The sequence below is a fragment of the Mauremys mutica genome, chromosome 16 (assembly GCF_020497125.1).
Source record: "Mauremys mutica isolate MM-2020 ecotype Southern chromosome 16, ASM2049712v1, whole genome shotgun sequence".
Taxonomy (NCBI): domain Eukaryota; kingdom Metazoa; phylum Chordata; order Testudines; family Geoemydidae; genus Mauremys; species Mauremys mutica.
In genome coordinates, this window is record NC_059087.1 from 2,473,225 (window position 1) to 2,495,903 (window position 22,679).

A 22,679-nucleotide genomic window follows, 5' to 3' on the forward strand; every position below is an offset into this window, starting at 1 on the left:
TTAAGCAAAATGAAAAAACTAGTATGACTTTATTTAGTGAATAATAAATAGAGTGTAAGCTAACATACAGTTTTCACCTTTTACAAAAGGTCACTACCTCTGAGAAAAATCTGTTACATTAAGCTCTGGTCGCAGACACTGCTGCTGCCTTCAAGATTTCTGGCTAAATGTGTCAACCAGCCCCCACTTTATATAGATAGTTGTGGTAAGTGAGCTTAACATCCCCTTACTATAAGTGAATGTAGCCCTGTAAAAATAGGCACAAACTCCAGGGAGTAATTAAAAGTTCCATTTCAGTCTGGTCCTAGCATGAAACAACTCCTTTTGTCCTATTTCCTGATAATCTCCAGGTCATCGCATTCCTGGTACATTGGCTCTTCCTGAAACCGCCAGGTTTCTGTTGGGAGCTCCTTGAGTTTTTGTAAAGGAAACCAGTGGATGGAGGTGTCATTAAATATATCCATATACTGAGGATGAATTGGAAATGCAGCTTCCTCTGTCCCTTTTAAAACCTAGACATGGTTGAACAGCATAATTATGCAAGATACAATAGAACATGGTTTCCATAATCAAAATCAATCTTGGTAAAATGTGTGGAAACTAGAACACATGAAACTCTGGGAAGCCAAGCTAAAATCTTGCATGCAATGTATCATCCAGCCCTTAAACAGCTGAGCTGGGCTCCTGCCAGACCCCTTTAGCTGTAGCACAATGGTTTTCTAGCCATTCTTTCATTTACTGACCCCTAAACATTTTTTATTTGAGGTGTGAAACCTTAAACCCTTTGGAAACCTTAAACAATCTGTGAACTACCACAGGTTGAAAAGCACTGCTCTGGCATGCGAGAACCAATAAAAGGGATTATCACAAAAATTATGTAACTGTTCTCATTAATTTATCATCAATATCTAGAGACTGAGGTGACTATCCAATACAATATATTCATGTTTCTTAAAATAGTAAATTGTACCTTTGCTATGTACAAATAATCTCGCTCTAATATTCTTGCCAACAACCTAGAAACAAAGACAAACATTAGTACTGGAACCAATTGACTTTACTGTTGATTTGTGTTTTGGAAGCATGTTGTATTAAGAGACAACATGAAGTTAGATAACACACAAGGCAAGTTGTACAGAATGTATAAAGTGTCTATTCGAAGGAAAGCACAGATGAAGCCCTTAGCATCACGCTTAGTTTAGCTCGATGGAGTCTACCTCACTACTTATTTCTGTGTGCATGTGAAAACTAGAAAAAGCAACTGGGCCTGTACAAGGGGCAATTTTGAACACATTTAAATATTGGTTTGTAATGAACTCAGGTTATTCTGAGGTCTGCTCAGACGTTACAGGAGTATGGAGAAAAAGGACAAAGTCAGCAATAAGGCAGAGGCTGCATGTTTCGAAAGTGACATGTCACAAGTTTACAAGTGCATGGTCTTGCTCTGCAGGTGGTGATCTTAGCCCATAACCTTTCCAATGTCAGGAGTGGTCTAGACATCTGGCAACTCCAGTGGGGAAGGCTGAGGTAATGTAGTAGGATAAACAATTTCTTTAGCTGCCCTTGTGATGCTGCTTGTACCTTGCAAAACAGTCAGTTTGGAGGTACAGTGTAGACACTCCCAGACTTCACGGGAGGGGCCTGCTCATGCCCACTGAAGCCTAGTTCTGTTCCAGCTGAATCAATGGCCACATCCCATGAGCCAGAGGAGCAAGGTTTAGCTCTGTGGCTAAAACTGGTTTATAACACAACACCTCAGGATCCGTTTTCAATCACAGATACATATTAATCTTTCCCTGCTGTGCCTGCCCACAAGCAGAACAGTGAAATGTATAAACACTGAGACCTGCACTGCTCCGGTGACCGAATCTTGCCCAGTCTCAAGAACAGGAAGCCAGAGGCCTCCCAAATCGTCAGTGCTCTACAGAAGAGCGCCTCGCACCTCAGCAGTGTTGTAATCCCCAAAGCAGGGTGCATGGAAGTTTAATTGACTAGATCTTATCTAAAAGGCCACAGACTTGGCAGCAAGTCAAAGCTTTGTTGATGGATTGAACCTTAAAACCTTAAACTGCAGAAGACATTTGCACTGATGATTTTAAGTTGTGTGTGAAAAGACAGCTCCTCCAGTGTTTGTGAAGATATCACAGAAGCAGGTAAGCATAAAGGATTACTGTTGTAGTGAGAGTTAGTGAATGAAATTCTGCCTTAGATGGGAGGACGTTAATTGTTTTTGGGTACCTACCTTTCCTCAATCCCTTTAAAACTGTTTCCAATAATGATCATTTTGGGCAGTGCATCTACAGACCAGTTACTCCAGAGCAGATTGTTATACAACGCTTTTCCACAGTGGATCATATAAAAGATGGTGAATTCATGAATGTGGTGTTTTCCCTCCTGCAGATAAACAGCATTCCTTAAGGTTACTCAATCAGCTTCCCTGGTTCTGTAAGCACTAGGGCCCACTCAGTGGCACTCAAAAGCGCTCAACATTGTTTAAGCCCAGCAGATTTCTTGGCTGGCTGAAAGTTCCATCCCATCTCCCAGGGAAAAGTTGATGCCATGGGAAACATGCCACTTTCATAGAAGTGCTGCATAACTAAAATGTGACTTAGACCCTCTGTCAGAACCATAAAAGGGCTACAGGAGAAACTTTGCATTGACCAGACTAAAATTAAGTGAAAGGCAAAAACCCTGCAATATGTCTGCATCAAATGCACATGTAGGAAGGATTGTTTTTAATTTCTCTGGAGTGCTCCTTTTTTCTGTTCATTGAATAAATGTTACTTACATTTTAGAGATCCCAGCCTTAATCCACCTTACCTCATTCTCCAGGACAACTGTTACACCGAGGTCATTCAGAACACTAATTTCCAATTCGGAAAATAAAGGATCAAAAATATAGCACTGACTTTTGGGAATCTGCAAGAAAGAAAAAGTGTTAAACGTTACAGGGACAAGTATCCAGCTATTTAAACATAGGGTATAGTTCTTACCTGTAACTTCTCCAGTAACAGAAGCAAGAATGCTAGTTGGTAGCGAGAAATGACACACGAGGAAAAGCTTCCAATGCCATAACATACACACTGTAAGTGACTGCTTTTGCAAGCTGACTCTCCTGAATGCGAACTGGGTTTTGTAACTGACTGATGGGATGGTTCAAGTTGCAGGTTTTCAAATGAACACAGGACTTCTGACATAGACCCTGGTGTTTTTTCCCCTTGCTCTAAGCATTTGCTGAGGGATTCTTGGATGGCTCCTGGAGAAAGTGAATGTCAGGCAGGTGTCAGAAATGCAGAAGTATGAGATATGCTTATATACGTCCTGTTCTAATGTATATCTTTAAACCTCACATTTGCTGCTGAGGCAGCGCACACTTTTTCCAGAAGGAAGCCCCACTCACTGCGCTGCTGGGACCAGCCCAGTTCTCCCTGGTAGAAAGAATATTGATGTGATTCACTGTCTCAGGGAGTAGGGCACAAAATAGATGGATGGGCAGCAAGTGAGGAAAACCTCTTAATTTCCCAACCCAAAACAGTCTGAGTCAGTGACTAAGTTAGCACATCTCTGTAAGAGCGGCTGCAGAATAGAGCCACATGCAAGAACTTTAGAACAGAATATTTTGCAAATGGTGTATAATCCCATTGGGGGGCATTTATCATGCTTTTATTCCCTTAGACGTGATTTTACAGAGGTGGAGATGAGCAAAGGTGAACCTTATGCTTGTGATAAAGGCGATATCTCTTTGGCTTCTCAGTTGTGGCCATGTTTTTTTTTATTATGGGGCAGCCAAAAACATGGTAGGTGCTTCACAGAAATGAAGCAAGTTACAGAACCTGGCCCGAAGAGCTTGTGGTCTAAATTTCAGAAGTGACCCCACAGCTGACAGTCAAACAAGAACTGCAGGGGAAAGGTATGGGCTCAGTCAGTCTTACATCTAGCCCTCAAGTGCACTCATTTCAACTTGTCCTGCTCGTGACATGAGTCTGAAGCAGGACCATCACACATTCGCCATCTCCCATTCTCCATGGGGCCACTCCACCACAGCAGCCAGCTGCAGGAGTTTTGGGCTGGAAGGAGCCCGGGCCTGGTTTAAAGAACATAAGTGATCTCCCTCCTTCCATCCATCTCCACCCTCTGACAAAGAGAGGCTAGGGACACCGTTCCCAGTTCAGCCGTCAGTTCCCACTGCAGGCTGTTCCCCCACAGCCAGCAAACCAGCACCAGGCAGCGAGAGAACCGGACCAGCCAGCAGTGACCGACTCCAGCAGGTTCTACTTACTCTGACCGCAGGCCCAGAACGGGGAGCTCAGCAACTCTTCTCTGGGAGAGGGAAAGTGCAGCTGTCACCGGCGGCGGGGGAAGGGTGCTGGAGGGGGCAGGGTGGCCATGCAGACGGGAATGGGTCTGGGGCAACCTAGCAGGGCAGGAGGAGCCAGGCCTGGGCCGGTGGGCTGAAGGGAGAGTCAGGCTGAGCTGGTGGGGACCCGCCTGGGGGGCTGCTCTGTGGGGAGTGTGCAGAGGAGAGGGATCCCGGCTGGGGCAGGGGGGTGTCCTGGGGCCCTGTGGCAAGGGGGGGGGGGGCAGAGGAAGGGATGCATGGCAGGGGGGAGGTGTGGGGGGGATTGGCCCAGGGCGCTGGGGGGGGGGCAGAGGAAGGGCTGCCAGGGAGCGCGGGGCGGGGCACCGCACGGCATGAAGGTGTTGGGGGGGGGGCAAGGCAGAGGAAGAGCTGTATGGGCAGGGGGAGGTGTCCGGGGGGCGGGGCTGAGGAAGGGCTGTATGGCCCGGGGCAGGGGGAGGTGTCCGGGGGGGGGGCCGAGGAAGAGCTGTATGGCCCGGGGCGGGGGGAGGTGTCCGGGGGGCGGGGCCGAGGAAGGGCTGTATGGCCCAGGGCGGGGGGAGGTGTCCGGGGGGGAGGGGCCGAGGAAGGACTGTATGGCCCGGGGCGGGGGGAGGTGTCTGGGGGGCGGGGCCGAGGAAGGGCTGTATGGCCCGGGGCAGGGGGCGGGGCCAAGGGCTGTATGGCCCGGGGCAGGGGGCGGGGCCGAGGAAGGGCTGTATGGCCCGGGGCGGGGGGAGGTGTCCGGGGGGGCGGGGCCGAGGAAGGGCTGTATGGCCTGGGGCAGGGGGAGGTGTCCGGGGGGGCGGGGCCGAGGAAGGGCTGTATGGCCCGGGGGGGGGGCGGGGCCGAGGAAGGGCTGTATGGCAGGGGGCGGGGCCAAGGGCTGTATGGCCCGGGGCAGGGGGCGGGGCTGAGGACGGGCAGTATGGCCCGGGGCGGGGGGGAGGTGTCTGGGGGGGCGGGGCCGAGGAAGGGCAGTATGGCCCGGGGTGGGGGGAGGTGTCCGGGGGGGCGGGGCCGAGGAAGGGCTGTATGGCCCGGGGTGGGGGGCGGGGCCGAGGAAGGGCTGTATGGCCCGGGGCAGGGGGCGGGGCCAAGGGCTGTATGGCCCGGGGGGGCGGGGCCGAGGAAGGGCTGTATGGCCCGGGGCAGGGGGCGGGGCCAAGGGCTGTATGGCCCGGGGCGGGGGGAGGGGCCGAGGAAGGGCTGTATGGCCCGGGGCGGGGGGCGGGGCCGAGGAAGGGCTGTATGGCCTGGGGCAGGGGGCGGGGCCAAGGGCTGTATGGCCCGGGGCAGGGGGCGGGGCCAAGGGCTGTATGGCCCGGGGCGGGGCCGAGGAAGGGCTGTATGGCCCGGGGCGGGGACTGCGTGGCCCAGGGGGCTCCGGGGCCGCCGATGACCCGGGCTGGGAGCGGGCGCTGGCCGCGGCCCCGCACTCACCGGGCCTCCTGGAGCCGCCGCTGCACCGCCCCGCTGTGCCCGGCCTCGCCCCCCGGCCTCGTCCGCTGCCCGCGGGCCCGGCCTCGCCTCAAGCGGCCCGCGCAGCGCCAGGGCCCGGCCTGCTCCATCCCCGCCGGCTCGAGGCGGCGGGCGCGCGCCGCGCTGTCCCCGCCCGGGACCCGTAGGAGGCGGTCACGTGTCGGTATCACGTGATCGGCGGCCCAGCCCCGGAAGTGGCTCCGCTCAGGTAGGTGCTGGGGCCGGGCGGGGCGCTCCGGGCTGCGGGACTCGGCGCGGCGGGCGGGACGCGGGCGAACTCGGTTGGGTTCCTGTCCCCGCTGCCGGGGTGCGGAGACGGGGCAGCAGCAGCGGAGCTAACGGGGCAGCAGAGGAGTCACCGCGGGGGCGGGGTGGGGGTGAATTTCCCGCTGGCTTTGGAACCTTTTCTTGGGAACCAGCAGGTCTCGAGGCTTTTTTTTCCGACAAGAGGCTCCGATTCTGCCGAAGTGGCGGGGTTTGGGCCCGGGCCGTGCCTGGGGGGAGACCTCGGGGTCAGTGATTCAGTCGTGGTGCGTCTCTCCTCTGGGTCAGTTCTGAGCGATGCCCAAGTCAGGGGCGATGGGGGGATTCTGCTAGTGCAGCGGCCCCGTCCCAGCTGAGTAGTAAAAGCTGAGGTAACCGGCACCTGTAGCTAAAGATCCTTAGCTGCTTTGCGCAAGAGTTGGGGCGTCAGCCCTCTTGTTCTGACCATTCCGATTTGGTTAACTCCATTCTGCTCCCTAACTTCCCTCTGCGGTGTGTTGGGTGGGTGATTGTTCACTTCCTGCCCTAGTCGGGGTGTAATGCTTTTATCCTGGAGGTTGCTGACTTTCAGAGGTTGAGGGGGGAAGGGTTTGGTATACAGTGCCTCTCTTACTTGCCTCAATCGTGATGTGAGGCATAACTTTTCATAGAGCCCTTTCAGGCCCTTAGATGAGAGGCAACAACGAAGGGAAACCACTTACTAATGGGAGTTAGGAAAAAACTTCTCCTGTGAGCAGGTTTTTCTATTACAGGGGTTTTGTGCCTGTTCTGAAGAATCTGATACAGGCTACTGTTGTACACAGGATAGCAAACTAAATAACTGATCTGATCTGCTATAGCAATCCCTATGTTCCCGTTATTAAGATAAAAAATCAAATTTGGTTCAATTAAGTGACCAGTGCAGCCCTTATACTAGCTGTTCCATCATTTTCCTAGCTCCTTGTATTCCTGTTAGGATCTTTCCTATCTGATTGTCAGCAACATGCATGATTAAGCCCAGATGTAACCAGGTGATATTCCAAGCGTATTAAATGTAATTTTGCTGTTTAAATGGAAGCCTTGTTTCTGTCCCATGTGTCACTCATGCACAGGTTAGTTTTGTTGTTGAATGGATGTCAGCTGCTCTCTGTAGGATCACATGTCAGTTGAGCAAAGCTATCTGAGCATTAATCCATTCATTCTTTACTCTAGGATTAGAAGAGCAACATCAACACTGGAGACCACAGGAAACCATTCAGCTTTGTATCACACAAGCAAAGACATATTCAAGGATCTGTATCTTCAGCAGAAGGTCCCTAAATGGGAGCTCCTCTGAGAGTAATCTCTGTGTAGTGATGACTTTTTGCACAGATAGCCACTTAAATACAAAATAATAAACTTGAAAGAACCAGTGTAGTGTCTTGAGATCTGCCTCTTGTAGCTCTTTGTTTCTGATGACCATATTCATGCTTTCTGAGCTTTCTCATTCATTGCAGGCACTAAGGTGGTTTTCCTCCTGTTTGGAACATTCTCATAAAGTAGTTTTGTTGATTCAGTCTCAGAATTGATTAACACAAGTTTTGAAGAGACTTTAATGTTGCCTAGGCTCTGCAAGGTTTCCATGTAGTTGTGGGATAAACCTCCAAAATGAAGGCACTTTGGTGGATTTACTCTTCATGTAAATAAGCCACAAGGAACACTGTTGACATCAGTATTTTAACAAAATCTCCAACATATTCATCACCTAAAGCCAAAACCCACTGAAGTTTCCACAGTCTGCGTTTGTGGAACAATACATTTACTGCTGAAAAAAATGAGTTGTTTGCATCATTTGCTTTGGAGGAGAAAGTGAGGGCGACAAGACATGATTAAGATAATCTGATGTAAATGGCCAGCCCCATTTTATCAGAACCAAACTCAGCTTCTTGGTGAGTAGCACTCATCATTCCTCTAGAGTTGCAAGGGAATGTTTCATGACTGACATGGAGGCCAGAATGGGCCTGTCAACAACATGCCAACAGATGTGCATGCACATCATCCTAGCATGTTTGAGTTATGTATAGTGCCCCCATGTCATCAGAATGGGAGAGAGACTCCCTGAGGTGTTGGTACAAGAATCCCCCAGTCTCTGGCTAGTTGCTGCAGGATCACAACCTATCAATTATGGGCTCTAAGGTGCTCCTCCCAGTAATATGTGAATGCCACATAAACATTGATGAATTTTATCCTCACAGGGATGTTATTGTCACCATTATACAGGTGGGAAACTGAGGCAGAGAGATTAAACGACTGGCCTTAGGCGTCCTAGGGAATCTGTGACAGAGCCCAGGATAGAATTGAGATCTGATTTCTAAAGCAATGCCTTACCAACCTTCCTGTCTCACTGGTGGGGCATTCCAGGAATGCTCTGAGAGCCCAAGTTTAGTCTCTGCTTTTTGGTGGAGAATAACTTGTGTTCTTTAGCTTCACCTTTTTGAATTGCACAGTTGTCTCGTTCCAGACTTCATGAGATTTAGTTAGCACTCTTTGTAACACTCTTGCTTGTGGGCTGTTGTGCACAAAGTTTATGACTGGAACATGCAGCCTACAATGAAAACAGTAGCTAAAAGATGTCTAGTAAATCAGTAAGGACCCAAAACTAAGACCGTCACCGGTCAGGAGGAACCTCCCTTTTTAGTGCTTTTTTGCACATGTGGAGATGGTTCAACATGAAGTAAGAGCCAATGAAGCTATTGGAAACCATTCCAAGCTGCGTGTAGTTGAGAATTTTTCCCAAATACATAGTGATAAATGCTCTGTGTTATCAGACTTGGAAAATAGGCATGGATATGTGATCCTTCTTCTCTAGGCTTAGCCACAGGTTTCCTGTCCTCTATTTTAAACCCAGAAAGTTGGGAGAGTTTAATAGCCCAGATCTTTGGAGTCTTCCTTCTCCATCCCGATTCCATCTCCAAAATCAGTGGGTGAGGCTGCATGCAGGAATGATGCACATCTGCCATTCCTGTTTCTTTTAAACACTTGTGTATCGCATCATAAATAGCAGAGCTCTGCTTGAGAGAACTGGAGGGTGGGAAGAAATATCAATTTGACTTGGTTGGGGACAGCAAACATCTTCCATCGTGTCAATACTTTGGTTTTGCAGGTGGAACTACTTTTTCCTTTATGATGGCTCAAAGGTAAAGGAAGAAGGGGATCCCACAAGAGCTGGCATTTGCTACTTTTATCCCTCTCAGGTAATGCCTGCTTTTTGATTTTTTCCCAAATGTCTGTCTGTCTGTCAAGTTGCAAACAATTTTATATATAAAGTACATGCAAAGCCAACCTTCTGTTCTTGGAATGGTGGGGCTTGTAAATATCTGGGTTTGGTTAAATTTGTAACTTTGGTGTTTATAAAAAGTTTCTTTATTTTTATTTTTATTGTATTTTTAAGGCCATGTATAGTGCAGCTCTGCCAACATACCTCAGTCTTGATCCACGGCACTTCTTGTTCCCCAGCCTTAGGCACCTATGGGTTCACCTTCAGTGCAGTAAAAGACCATGGCACGGCCACAGCTGGTCTAGGTCATGGGGCTCAGGCTGTGGGAGTGAAAATAGCAGTGTAGAGGGTGGGGCTCAGCCTGGAGCCTGGTCTCTGAAACCCAGGGATGGGGGGTGGGTCTCCGAGCCCAGGCTTCAGCCCGAGTGTCTACGTGGCTGTTTTTAGCCCTGCAGTCCGAGCCAGCTTTCTCAGGATCTAAGACTCCGAGCCACTGGATTTTATTGCAGTGTAGACGTACCCTATATGGCTCTGTGTAGCGCACCTTACACTGTTCTTTAGCACTCCGCTATTTCGGTTATGGGCCTCTCCATAATGCTCCATTCTATGGTGGGGATACGGACAAATATCCCCTAGGGATAAGACTCACTAATTCTTGTTCTCTTGGTAGGGTTACTTGTGCTTAAATAAGACTTCAGCCTCAGGGACTGGGATGAAAAGGCAGTGCATTTTGCCTGGTGTTATCAAGCCTTTGTTCCATATAGTATAGTAAACACCGTCGGTTACTTTATCATCACCAGTTCCATCATGCTGCTTTGTAAATGTGCCTTTCCAGCTTGCCAGGAATGCTGCAAAATTCACTCTTTCCTCCTCCCTTTCCTCTCACAGACTCTCCTTGACCAGCAGGAGCTGCTGTGTGGACAGATTGCAGGAGTGGTGCGCTGTGTAACGGAGATCTCCAGTGCTCCCCCGAGTCTCATTCGGCTGAGAAAGCTCAAGTTTGCAGTAAGGGTGGATGGAGAGTATCTCTGGGTGAGTTACAGCGAACAGGAGGCATGTGAGGAGCTCGAATAGTAAGAGAAAGTATCTGCTATTGTATCAAACTAAGTACTTGTATTGTTTGATAGGTCCAGCAATGGCTATTAGCTAGGATGGGCAGGGATGGAGTCTCTAGCCTCTTTGCCAGAAGCTGGCAATGGACAACAGGGAATGGGTCACTTGATGATTCCCTGTTCTGTTCATTCCCTCTGGGGCATCTGGCATTGGCCACAGTCAGCAGACAGGATACTGGGCTAGTTGGACCTTTGGTCGGGCCCAGTTTGGCCATTCTTATGTTCTTAGGGTGCTAGTGGCAATGGCCTGGCAGCATTCAGCAGAGACCTGCAGCTGTAGGATTCGACAGCTAGAGAGGGTTTGTGGGCCAGTGGAAAAGTGTGAAAACAGAGCTCCATAGAATGTAGCTTACAACAAAGAGCTTGGGATGCTCATTCCCTGCTACAAAGCTCATTGGCAGTGATGGTGGACTTCTCATTTTAGGGACAGATCTGGTTTCTCTGATGTGATGTGGTCACATGCTCTGAGAACTGGCTCGTTCTCCACTCGTTCAGTGGGCAGACCCACTCAGGTGGGGTAAAGCCACGCTGCAGGAAGCTCTCCCGAAGAGGCAGAACCCCCCCCCCCGACAGTCTAGATACTTTCATGGATTCTCAGAAGTTTGATGCACCACGTTGCTCCCTGGTGGAAGAAGTGGAAACCCTCTTCTCGAGTTCATTAACTAGTGAACTGAGCCTTGAAATATTCCATTTGGGGACGATGCTCTCGGCCATTAAACTAGAGGTCAGGGCCCTGAGATTGTGAGGGAATGGCGAGTATGTGTCTTGAGCTCTGGCTTTCTACCTCGGCTGCCAGGGACCCCCCTGGCTCTCGTGCATTGCCCCTTGCTTTTCCCCAGACATATGGCTACCTAGGAGGCTTCCCAAACTGAGTTTTGGGGAGTGCAGCAGCTGTTTGCTTCTCCTGTCACCTGGCTGCTTCAGGAACGTTTTTTCTGTAACCTTGTGTGTTGAAGGTGCTGGGCTGTACCATTGAACTCCCTGATGTCAGCTGTGGACAATTTCTGGATCTACTGATTGGACTCTTCAGATTTTACAATGGATCTGTGTGTCATGCTTACATGGTAATTGCTGATGAACAGTGTTGAGTGTTTCTCCCTGATCATGATGAGGGCATGGACCTCTCTGGGAACGGCTGAAGCCTGCCCAGTTATATGGAGGCTTGCATATTCCCTCTGCCCCTCCTGCCACCAGTGCAGCTCTGAGATCACAGGAACGCGAGCTGGGAAGGTCCTTAGGTCCCATCTCCACAAGGCAAGATCAGTGCCTAGAATCTCTTTTCTGTGTTGTTGTCATCGGCATCCCAAGTGATGAGGCTCTCCCCACTTCCCTTGGGAGATGACCTCACATATGACCTCAAGGGAAGATTCCTATGTTCAGCCTGAAGTCTCCTCCTCTTGTTTCCCCCATCCTGTTCCCTTACTGTCCCTACCCCAGTGTACATCATTCCTCTTGCTCCTTAGAATTTAGGCTTCTCAATTAACGTGCAGGTGGTTTCCATTCCCCTCAGCCTAGCTACGCAAACCTAACTTTGTTTCTCTAGCCTCGCATCACTTCTGCGTATCTTTCTGTCTCTTAGATGCCTTCAGATTTGGGAATGGTGTTCCCAGACCTGAATGCAGTATTCCAGAGGCATGTAGAGAGAGTCTGGCAACTTCCTGCCCCAGGACAAACTGCTGCTGCATGCCAAGGTGCAACCGAAAGTCACATGCACTCATCTTGCTGCCGTCCATGTTGGACACTGGGGTCTTATGGGCTGTCCCCTTGTCACTGGACTGCGAGGGTGAACTGGATGATGTCTGAGCTCTCTCTTCCCTCTGTCTGTCTGTCTAGCGAGGCTCTCAGCATCCCATCCCAGGTTGGAGGGGTCTTTCCCCACCTGGTCTCTCTTTTCAGTAATGTAAAGCACAGTGCAGACAGCTGAGATTGAGGGCTAAGCTGCAGGGTTTCTATGGTATCCGGCCTGTGCTGTCTGCCCTCTCTCGTCCAGCAATAGTAAATCCTCTCTAGGCTGGGCTTTTGCTGTTGGGCAGACTGGATTCAGTTCCTGATCTTGGTTTAGTGTTTTGGTTGAAGTTTCATTGAAGAGTTGCTGCTTAGAGACATGCTTCCCTGAACTAATGACACCTAACCACCTTGGGCACTCTGGATCCTGTGTCGACTCCAGCCATGCGTTGTCTAACCATGGGGATTCTTTCTTCTTCAGGTGTTTTCTCGGGAGGAGCTGAGCACGCAGTGGGACAGGTACATCGAACATATTCAGAAAAACACCAGTGACCTGCACAAGATCTTCAATTCCCTTTGGAACTTGGACAAAACCAAGGTAGCTCTCCTGATCTCTGCAGGGTTAGCTTGTTATACTGAGACGTGCCCGATCTAGTTCTGTTCGCTCCTTGGATTATTCCCTGGGGTTTGATGGTTTAATTGTCTTCCTCTCCCTGCACAGGTGGACCCTCTGCTGTTACTGAAAGCAGCTCTCATCTTGCAGACCTGCCAGCGGTCACCCCAAGTGTTGGCAGGTTGCATCCTCTACAAAGGCCGGTGAGTAGCCAAGGACTTCCAGGCAGTCACTGATCGTCAGTTCTCAAACTGAGTCGACTGCAGGCAATCCCCTCCTCGGGCTGTACAGTCCAGTGCTGCTTTCCCAAACTCCCAGCAGAGGAGGGGCAGCAGCTGTACCTCAGATCTGCCCTTTCCCCTTTCTTAGCCTGCTGTTCCCCTGCCTTGCCAATAATGGTTTTGTTTTCTTAAAATGACTGGCTTGCTGGCCAGGTGACACTATCCACACTGACCGGAATGGATGCAGGAAAAGGGAGGAGAAATGCTGGCTTTATTCAGCCAAAGATTATCTGTGGACAGTTGAAGACTACAGCTGTGGCATTGTGCCAGGGCAAAGAGAGCCTCTGGGGACAGAGAACATCCTACAGAGCCAGGGGATTAGGGAGTTCAGGCATTTCCTTGTGGCAGAAGTCAGTAAGTCCTTTGGGTGCTGCTAGAAGACCTCTGTGTCGTGTGTGTCAATGACACATCTGGCAAGAGGTGGAAACTTGCTTTGCAGTGAGTGCATCTGACCAAGTCTGAGTGATTGATCTCAGAGCCAGGTCATCCTTTTTATAGGGGTGGCTTCACACGCACAGCAAATCACATGGGTGATGTTTTCCCTGTAGTTCTTAGCATCCGGGCATCTTGTTGCAAGTGCAAAACCCTTATGGGAGTGGAGGTCTGGCATGAAACTGGGCCTTATGTTCATGTGTGAGTTGCGCAGAGCCTGGGTGCCCTTGAACTCCCCATGTGGTCCCATCACTGATATGTGCCTCCGACTTCTCCAGCATATTGATTTTTCTTGTGGGCAGAAACTCTTCTCTTGTGCAAAACCCCTTTAACCAGAAAGACTCTGGGCCACTTGGCCACCAAGTTCCTTGCAACATCTTCTAGGAATCCCCAAACAGACCCCTGGGAACCTGCAAGCCTCACCCCAGTGCCACAAAGAGAGAGCGCCTTGTGTTTGAGTCTCTTGCAGAACCTGCATCTCTGCTGGGGATAAGTGAAGGGACCAGAGTGGTCCTTTCTCTGGGCTTGCTGGTGTGCCTGCCGGAGAGGCCAGTGTCACCACAGCATTAGTGCAGCTTTTCCTGCTCCTTTCCTCTACCATTGCCCAGCTCTGCAGTGGGAGTGGGGAGGGCTTTGCCTGCACAGGGTTTTATTTGCCTTGGGTCACTTTTACTCTTCACTCGCCAAAACCAGGCCCCCCAACGAAGGGTAAATACCCAGCAGGCAAGTTTGCTTTTGCTGATCCAGCGTGGAACTGCCCCAGTGTTCAATCACAGCAAACTGTCCTTAAAGGGCTGCCCTGCCCACCTGTCTATAGTACTTTACATTAAATACCCCATCCTCTCACCTGCCAGCCAGACAAAATGTTCCCCAAGAACCGGCAGCCCCCATCTATTGTCTTGTCTGGTTTTGTCCTGGAAACTCTGCCACGGTCTGTCAGTCCACAGGGAGTTCTCTGGAACATTTGTGTGTCATGCGATGTGAGGAGGCCCCCAGTGCAGGGGACAAAAAGACACAGGTTTGCAGGACAGGGTGCTGGGTAGGACTCTGTATGTTATTACCTAGAATGCTCTGTCAGCTCACAGGCACATCCTAGCAGCACTAGGATCTGGGCCCTGCGCACAGACTGTTGTGGGCGTGCAATGAGTTCCTGTGTGCTTTGCTAGGGGAATGTGGCTTCCCCTTACTCGTCTCCAGGAGGTACCCTGGGACTGGCAGGAGTGTCTCAGGGCCTCGCAGATCCATGGGCCATTACTGCTGCCTGCAGGTGCTAGTTTGACCTCAGAACATACTTGTCAGTGTGTGACTCAGTTCCATGAAACCCCTTGGGTTCAGCTGGGGTGTCCGTGTGCGAGCAGAAGGGGGTTTGGAACCTGCTGTCAGGGTGGGGCAAGAGCAGAGCACAGCTCCCCCCAGTGAGTGTACTGGGGCTGTGAGAGCAAGAACCACAGCCCTGGAGAGATGATACAGTGTAGGCTTTGGATCCTACTGGGACTGCATAGGCATGAAACAGATCTGAGCAGCACCTGAAACCCTGCTCTGAACATCTGTGGCTGCCCACTTGGAGTGGCACCTTGCACCTGCCTGCTCCATTAAACTAACAGGGAAGGGGGTCTGAGCTTCAGCAAGTGACTCTGCTCAGAACTGGTTGTGTTTGTTCTACCCTGCTAGGATCGTGAGCACGCAGCTTCCACCTCCTCTCACTGCCAAGGTTCTCCTTCAAGGAACTGAAGCTGCAGACAAGGTATGGTGGTAAACCCAAGCCCAGCAGCATCAGGACCCAGTCTGCGTGTTACTCGCACCATAGGTCCAGCCAGCACTTACGGGGCTGCTTGATGGTTCAATGGTTCTCCTGTCTAACGAAATTCAAAATTCTTGTTGACGCTCAGGAGTCAAGTCAGTGCTGCTGCTCTTGGGACCTTTTTCCTGTCACCCTGCGATTAACCTGGCCAAAGATTGCTGTTTTGTAGCATGCAGAATGAATGAACATAGAGATCACCACTTACATTGGCTGAAAAATTAAATGCTTATTATGTGATTTCAGTTCTTCTTCCCAAGAAACAAGGGGGAAATGCTCATAGCTAATTCAGTGCTCATTGTTCTTAAAATAATAATGGGAGCGTGGAAAATGTCCCTTGCTGGATTGTAAACATATGGCCTAACACAATTTGATCGATAAGAAATATTAAATAAATAGACCTATTCCTTGTTCTGTATAGTAACCTCTTAGGTGAGTATCCCAGCTCTTGCATCAAAATAACTCTTAACCTTACCCTGCTATTATTGATAAGTTACACTGACTGGTTAGTTGTCTTCAGCGTTTGCTATTCATGTGTAATCCCTTTGTTTACTTGTTCTGTTTGTTACTAAACTGATACAGTTTTCAAGAGGCGTCATGCTTGCAGATCTGTGTGCAGTTGCATTATGCCACCGGATTAGGAAAGCATCTGTTGCATCTGCTTTGACATTGGTTCTGGGAATGAACAAGGACTGTGCCCTGCCATATTCATGCAGAGACAGTCCGGGTGAGGCTGTGATACTCTCCCTCATCTTGTGTCCTATGTTTGCTTCCTGGGTAGCTCCACGGAGCTCAGCATGGCTCCCGGAGGAGTAAGTCACTGCAGACCATGAGTAGCCTTAGCACAGTATTGCCCTCAGGGCCTGATCCAGAGCCCACTGCAGCCAGTGGGAAGATCCCCAATGATTTCAAGGGCCCTGGGATTGGGCCTGTGTGATGGCCTGGTGGCTAATATTGAACACAGTCTTACTGTAGGCCAGTGATAACTGTGCTTCACTTTCAGAGTGGACCTGGAGGCGGGGAGGTGCTGCAGGAACATGGTAAGCCACACTAATTGCACAGTGTAAATGGGGAGCTGCGTCCCAGGAGCATACGGCCCTTTCCAGGCCTGGTTTCCCTCAGAGAGGCCAATTTTACCCTCTACTGCAATTAAAACATCGCAGGGCAGATCTTCATGCTGCTTCTGTTGAAGCCCCAGCTAAAGTTCCATGTGCATCCACTTGGGTAGGACAGTTCCCACCCGGAGCGTGTGAAGTGGGTACCGTGAGGTGGAGCTAGGTACTATTTCCTCATCTAGGGGCAGGTTCTCCCACAAATTCTGTGGACTCCTTAACAGCAGATGTGTGTAACGTCAGTCCCACATGGGGGGGGGGGGGGTGTCGACTCGGTCAGTGACAAAACCATGCAAGCAGAGCTTGGGGCGTAAGGCAGGAGTTCGAGTTCTGAACAGCGACTCGTGACTTCTTGACTCTGTGCTTAGTCCCTTTGCTGAGTTAGAGCTGAGAGTGTTCAGCTCGTGTCAGGCAGCTCTTCCGCTGCCCTCTCCTCGCATCCCCTGCGGTGTCTCTGGGACCGTCAGAAAAGTGACGGGGTATTCGACTGTGCCTGGCACTGTTTGCTAAGGTGATCAGGAAAAGGCTGCCTGCTTAGTCCTGTGCCAGAGCCTGCGCACCCAGGCTGCAGGCCTTGGCCAGAGGCCTCCTTCCTCTCCTCCCACAGGGCGTCTTTGGTGTCTGTACAAACATTTTAATTTCATCTCGCTGGGTCTGCGTGCGGTTTTGCTCTTGCAGATCCCCCACTGCCTCAGGATGTCTGCATCATTCCAGTTTTCCTATCGGAAGGCGAAGCCACCGCACTCCGGGACTTTCCAGTAGAGTGGATGACTAGGTAGGACGTGCGTTTCTGATGTCTTTTCAGCAGCTGAGCTCGTCCCGCTGCAGAGCCAGGGCTCACCAGCTTCTGCTGCCATTTCGCCGAAGAATAACGTGAGCCCCAGATGAGGGGGTACTGTCAAGTTGTTAAAACTACCGTCGTCTGGATAGCTCTAACTGTCCATATTCCACCCTCTGAGGAAGGGGCTTGCGCTGCTCTCTGCTGCTGTGCTCTGTGTGAAGCAAAACCACCTCCCTGCCTCAGACTGACTGACTGACTGTGCTATCATCGCTCAGCCCACTGTGCTCTGAGTAAAGCCTCTGTGCTTTGTGCTTGAGTGTAAGGGAGCCGCATTCCCAGGGCAGGTGATGGCACTGTGCTACTCTGCACCTAACCTTACAGTGAGGATGCTAGAGGTTGGAGGTGGGCACAGCCTATGAGATCAGCCAGCTCCTCTGTTGCTGGGGCAGGATTTAGTCTCTGATGGAGGGTGGATCTGGTTTTGAACAGGAGATGGTTGTTTATCCCTGTCGTATGAAAGGAGACTTGAGGAGCTCGGTTTGTTTTCCTTAACCAAAAGAAGGATAAGGGGAGATATGATTGCACTCTTTAAATATATCAGAGGGATAAATACCAGGGAAGGAGAGGAATTATTTCAGCTCAGTGCTAATGTAGACACGAGGACAAACGGATATAAATTGTCAGTCAGGAAATTTAGGCTTGAAATTAGACGAAGGTTTCTAACCATCAGGGGAGTGCAATACTGGAACAGCCTACCAAGGGAAACAGTAGGGGCGAAGGACCTCCATGACTTTAAGATTAAGCTAGATAAGTTTATGGAGGAGATGGTATAATAGGATAACGGGCTTAGTCAATAGGTCAATTAAGTGCCACACTGGTAAATAGTACAATAGGTCAATGATATGATATTCTTAACCTTTTTCCAGAGGGTATGGCTGGAGAGTCTTGCCCGCATGCTCGGGGTTCAGCTGACCGCCATATTTGGGGTCGGGAAGGAATTTTCCTCCAGGGCAGATTGGCAGTGGCCCTGGAGGTTTTTTGCCTTCCTCCGAAGCATGGGGCAGGGGTCGCTTGCTAAAGGAATGGGTAGATCGGCTTATGTGGCCTGCATCTTGCAGGAGGTCAGACTAGATGATCATAATGGTCCCTTCTGATCTTGAATTCTATGATTCTATGATTTTTCTGATCATTCCTGGCCCGATTCCCCAAGTGACTGCTACTCACTGGTTAACCGAGCGTCTACTCTTGTCTCCTATTAGGTTGCCCACATCTCCAGCAAACCCTAAAGGATCTAAGAACACCCTCCGCTCCCGGGCATTCTCGGATTCTGCCCGGGTTGATGAAGTCCGAGGCCAGCATGCCCTGGTGGTGAGAGAGCCCCCCCCACAGGCCTCGGGCGCTGCCGGAGCAAAGGATGCTCTGAATCCCCCAGCTGGAGCACTGAGCAGCCCAGGCAGCAAAAGCCCGGTGTTGAGTTGTACCCCCCTGAAACCATCCCCTCCGTCGCAGAGAGAGCTGGGAGCCCTGCCCAGCAATTCCAGCCTGCCTGCTGCAGAGTGCACTCGAGACACAGGCGCGGCCTCGGGGTCCTCTGACTTTCCAAAGCCTTGTGCCCTGGGGCAGGAGGGTCGAAGCACTACAGAACCTGTAAGCAGTGAACGGATGAAGTCCGAATGCCGCAGCCCTCAGAGGCGTCACACAGCCAGTGGCAGCCTCCCCACCTGCTGTCCATCCAAAGAGACGAGGAGGAGAAGCAGCTCAAGCGAATGTGACAATCTGTCAAGTGTAGACAGTCAAGACACCAGCAGCCAAAAGAGAACCTTCAAAAGAGGAGATGGAGAAGCCAGGGATGACGCTTCCGAGCAGGAGCCTCTGCCCAGTGCTGTATGGGTGGGGCAGAAGTTCCCTGCTGAAGATTGTGGTAGGGACCAGTTTCCTGTTGCTGAAGTCCAGGGGAGCCTACCCAGTGGCACTGCAGAAGGCCCAGGCTCTCCCAAAGGCAGAGAGAACGTTTTGCCTACACAAGTAACTACCAGGATGGACTGTCTAGCAGCAGTAGATTGCACAGTGTCAGGCAAGCAGGCCAAGCTGGTTAAGATGATCTTGTATGTTCACAGAATTAAAGGGTTAGTGCTCTTGCTGCTGGCGGAGGAGCAGTTTAAGGATGACCAGGGGTCCATTGAAGATGTGGTAAGTAAGAAAAAGGTTGCCTTTTTACATTAGAAAATGTTTCATATACTTCCTGTCTTGTGGCAGTGTGGGATGGTGGCCAGAGCTGAAGAATGAGAATTGGACTCCTTAATCCTGTTCCCGGCTCTCCCATTGGTTACTCTGTGACCTTGGAGACAAGTTCCTTTACCTCCATGTGCTTCAGCTTCCTCTAGCTTACCTCACAAGGGTCCAGACCTTCCCTAATTAGTGCTGATAGGTGAGCAAAGTATGAATGTTGCTGTGACTGAGTAATTGTAGCCGCTGACTAAATAGCCAGCCCTGCTCCAGTGTTCCCAAGCAGAGATCACAAGATGGCTTGTGCCGGATTCCTGGTCTGTGTTCCGCTGGAAGGGTTTAACCACATGCCCGGAGTTCATGCAGGTAGAGCAGCAGCAGAGAGCTAGCCCTGCTTCTGAAGTTTAATTCCCACCTTCCGCGTTACAGCTTGTGACTCTAGAGATCAGGCCCGGCTTGACAAAGCCCTGGCTGGGATGATTTAGTTGGGGTTTGTCCCGCTTTGAGTAGGGGGTTGGACTAGATGCCTCCTGAGGTCTCTTCCAACCCTGAGATTCTCTGAGATACCGGTGAGTTGTGTGTCTGGCGGTGAGTCCATCTAAAAAGAAACAGTGTTTGAAATGGTGGCAGCTCAAAGCCCCATGCAGCTGGCTTCCTTACCCACGGGAGCTGGCAGGTTGGTGTCATTCTACAGGGGAGCTGTGACACATGAACAGAGGGCATCATGAGGGCACTCAGTGTCGGGAAGGTGGGGTACCAGGACCCAGTGCCAAAGCCATATACCTCTCTTGCTCCCTCTGCTGGCTTTGGTTAGTGTGCAGGTGTGATCCAGTGAAATGCTCTGGGCTGCTGGGGAAGGGGACACCAGCTGATGCCATCTCCCTAAGGCACTAGCCTGGGTGTTAGCTCTGCAGACTCTGTGCCGCTCCCTTCCACAGAGACCTTGTCCACTAGTAACAAGCTCATTTCTTTAGCGGTCAGACTCCAGCCCAGACTGTTAAGCCAGCTCCCACTGCCAGTTGCTGTTTTCATTCTGAACTGGGCAGGACACTGAGCTGTGCTCAGTAAGATGCAGGACTTGTGACCTTCTGGCTGTCACCTTGTAAACAGGGGCACCACTCAGTGCAGTGAATGAGGAGTGACTCGCCAAGAAAGGGACATGCTGCAAAACCAGCCAAGTGGTTGGCAAGGGCAGTGCTAGCTTTCAGGCCGATGCCAGCCCACCCATGGCATCTGGGCCTCGCTTCTGATTCCCATTTGCTGGGGGTGCTGTGGCTCTGCAAGCTGGTACTGCAGTTCTGCAGATGGCTCTGAGGGGAGTGCGTGTTCACCAGCTCCACAGCTCTGCAATTCCGATCCTCTCCTGCTTGGCCACAACCCGGCTGGCTGGAGACCTCTGTCTGCTCCCCCGCCTCCTGCTCTGTTTGTCTCACTCTTCAGTGAGAGAGAGAGCAGCTGAAAGGGAAATCAGGCCCAGCTAACCCTGCCCCTTTGTGCCTTTGCTTTTAAATTGCCACTTGCTAGCTGAAGAGACACCTGGCCCACTTCTCCCCTTGGAGTCTGTGCAAAACTTCCTAAGGCAAGAGATGGAGCCCATGTGGGCTCCGAAGTGCCTTACCCATGGCATTAAAGCCTGTGGTTGAGTGGGAGGCATCAAACAATCAGTATCCCCCTATGCGCTATTTAAGCTGGGTGGGTTGCATTTCTGTGGGGCAGTGACTACGGACGAGTCCGTTTCCCTTTCTGGCTCTCCTGCAGTACTGCACTGCTATTTTGGATGGGTGGTGGATGTTGTAGAGAGCTGTTTAACAAAGCTCTTCCTGTTGGAGTTGAATCATTTAAACGTTGGGTTTGATCTTATGCTTTTGCAGCTGCAAGAGCTTGTTTTTACACAGCCTAAATTTTGGGCCAGATCTGACGTGATGGGGTCCCTTTGGCTGGAGCCTTCCTCTAGGTGCAGGATACTTGTTGATCCCTGCTGGCAGAAATGCACCCTCCCAGCTGCTGTTTTAGGTGGGATTGGGGGACTGTCAGCACTCCTGGGTCCTAGTGTTGGCTCCATCACCCTCTCTGACTGTTGGCAAACCACTCAGTCTTTCTGTACCGTTTCTCCATCTGTAAAATAGACTAACACCCAGCTCCCAGGGGCATGGAGCCTGAATGAATGAAGGCGTGGATCGCTCTGTGAGGCCTCTGAATGCAGACGCCAGAGAAGGCCAGAGCATTCTAATCACGTAGCGTGATAGGCACAGGAAGTGGGGACCATTCCATTGCAGGTGGGAGGGTGTTTCTGCAACACAGACCCTCGGGGCAGAGCAGAAAGTGTCATGCAAGGTCTGTCTCTGTGCAGACAATTGGAAGCAACTTTGGAAGCATCCCTTCATTCTGTTGTACAGAAAAGAGAACCTGTTCTGAGACCAGCAGGATCAGGAGTAGGGTTGGTATCCCCAGCATGTTGAATGGAGGCTTAATCCTCCCCTCGGCTGAGGAAAGAACAGGGACAGCCTTGGGGATCAGAAGACTAATCTTCCCAGCACTTGACAGCCAGCAGACTGCAGTGGGAGATCTCATCCAGGCAGTTCAGCCTGTCTGTGCACTCCACTGCACTAAGAGACAGCGGGGTCCCCCAGGGCCTTGTTGGGCAGCAGTCCCATCGGCTAATGGCCAGTCTGAGGCAGCGTGTTCTTGGGATCAGTGGTAGCCCGTGAGTTATTTGTAGGGGATCTCAGTCTGGGGTGCTGTGGTTTGAATGGAGTCGGGGGCAGAAGGGCTGTTTCCAGAAGCCCATCCAGCTCAGTGGGGGGAGGGTTGAAACCCCCTTTGAAGCTGTGAAAAGCTCCGTTGTCTGGAGGGAGAGTGGGGGCAGTGGGACACCCAGGGACAGGGCACATCTACCACCCGGCTTCTGCAATGAAACACAGTTCAACTGTATTGCATTGTAACCCACCTAATGCTAATTTTCAGTTCCAGTAGCAAGTGGCTTCTGCCAGCCCAGTAATCAACAGGCTATTCGGTTACGGCTACAGAAAGTAATTGACAGTGAAAATGGGAGCCCCATAGAGCAGCACGGGAAGGTAGTAAATTCACGGAGTCTTGCACCCTCCCATTGGTGAATTGCAATCGGTGCTGTCGTGTCCTTTGCCAAACCCTCACATCACTGCGTTGTGGGCCAATGAATGGACGGAGATCCACCAGTTAATACCACGCAGGCTTGAGGTGATAATGCTTCCAGGTGTTGGCAACCTGGGCTGGATCAGACCCAGCATTTAGTCCTTCTCG

The 22,679-nt window shown here is 50.9% G+C and overlaps 2 protein-coding genes across 3 annotated transcripts in view; one reads left to right on the top strand and one right to left on the bottom strand.

Moving 5' to 3' along the window:
* SRRD (SRR1 domain containing) lies at positions 1–5,998 on the bottom strand. The gene is made up of 7 exons (XM_044990316.1): positions 5,783–5,998; positions 4,280–4,320; positions 2,994–3,256; positions 2,821–2,919; positions 2,243–2,394; positions 971–1,016; positions 1–512 (listed from the first exon to the last, which is right to left on the bottom strand). Exons 1-7 carry the CDS (start codon positions 5,908–5,910, stop codon positions 330–332), a joined length of 912 nt encoding a protein of 303 aa, XP_044846251.1. The 5' UTR covers positions 5,911–5,998; the 3' UTR covers positions 1–329.
* The window catches only part of HPS4 (HPS4 biogenesis of lysosomal organelles complex 3 subunit 2), a 22,121-nt gene continuing 5,336 nt past the window's right edge, over positions 5,895–22,679 (top strand). Inside the window, exons 1-11 of one of the 2 annotated variants that reach the window (XM_044990312.1) lie at positions 5,895–6,029; positions 7,277–7,992; positions 9,207–9,297; positions 10,209–10,352; positions 11,389–11,496; positions 12,639–12,755; positions 12,879–12,973; positions 15,155–15,227; positions 16,285–16,321; positions 17,072–17,168; positions 18,434–19,364. In XM_044990312.1, the coding sequence (XP_044846247.1) occupies positions 7,952–7,992; positions 9,207–9,297; positions 10,209–10,352; positions 11,389–11,496; positions 12,639–12,755; positions 12,879–12,973; positions 15,155–15,227; positions 16,285–16,321; positions 17,072–17,168; positions 18,434–19,364 (1,734 nt within the window). In that variant the 5' untranslated portion in view covers positions 5,895–6,029; positions 7,277–7,951. Of the gene's footprint in view, positions 6,030–6,439; positions 6,457–7,276; positions 7,993–9,206; positions 9,298–10,208; positions 10,353–11,388; positions 11,497–12,638; positions 12,756–12,878; positions 12,974–15,154; positions 15,228–16,284; positions 16,322–17,071; positions 17,169–18,433; positions 19,365–22,679 lie in introns of those variants that run through there. The other variant, XM_044990313.1, reaches the window with a different exon arrangement.

Excerpts from the sequence above, each read along its gene's own strand:
- SRRD (XM_044990316.1), bottom strand. The coding sequence starts at position 5,910 with ATGGAGCAGGCCGGGCCCTGGCGCTGCGCGGGCCGCTTGAGGCGAGGC. Across the intron at positions 3,257-4,279 it reads GTTCTGGGCCTGCGGTCAGA|GAGCCATCCAAGAATCCCTC; the intron begins GTAAGTAGAACC and ends CACTTTCTCCAG. Across the intron at positions 513-970 it reads ATTATTTGTACATAGCAAAG|GTTTTAAAAGGGACAGAGGA; the intron begins GTACAATTTACT and ends AACCATGTCTAG.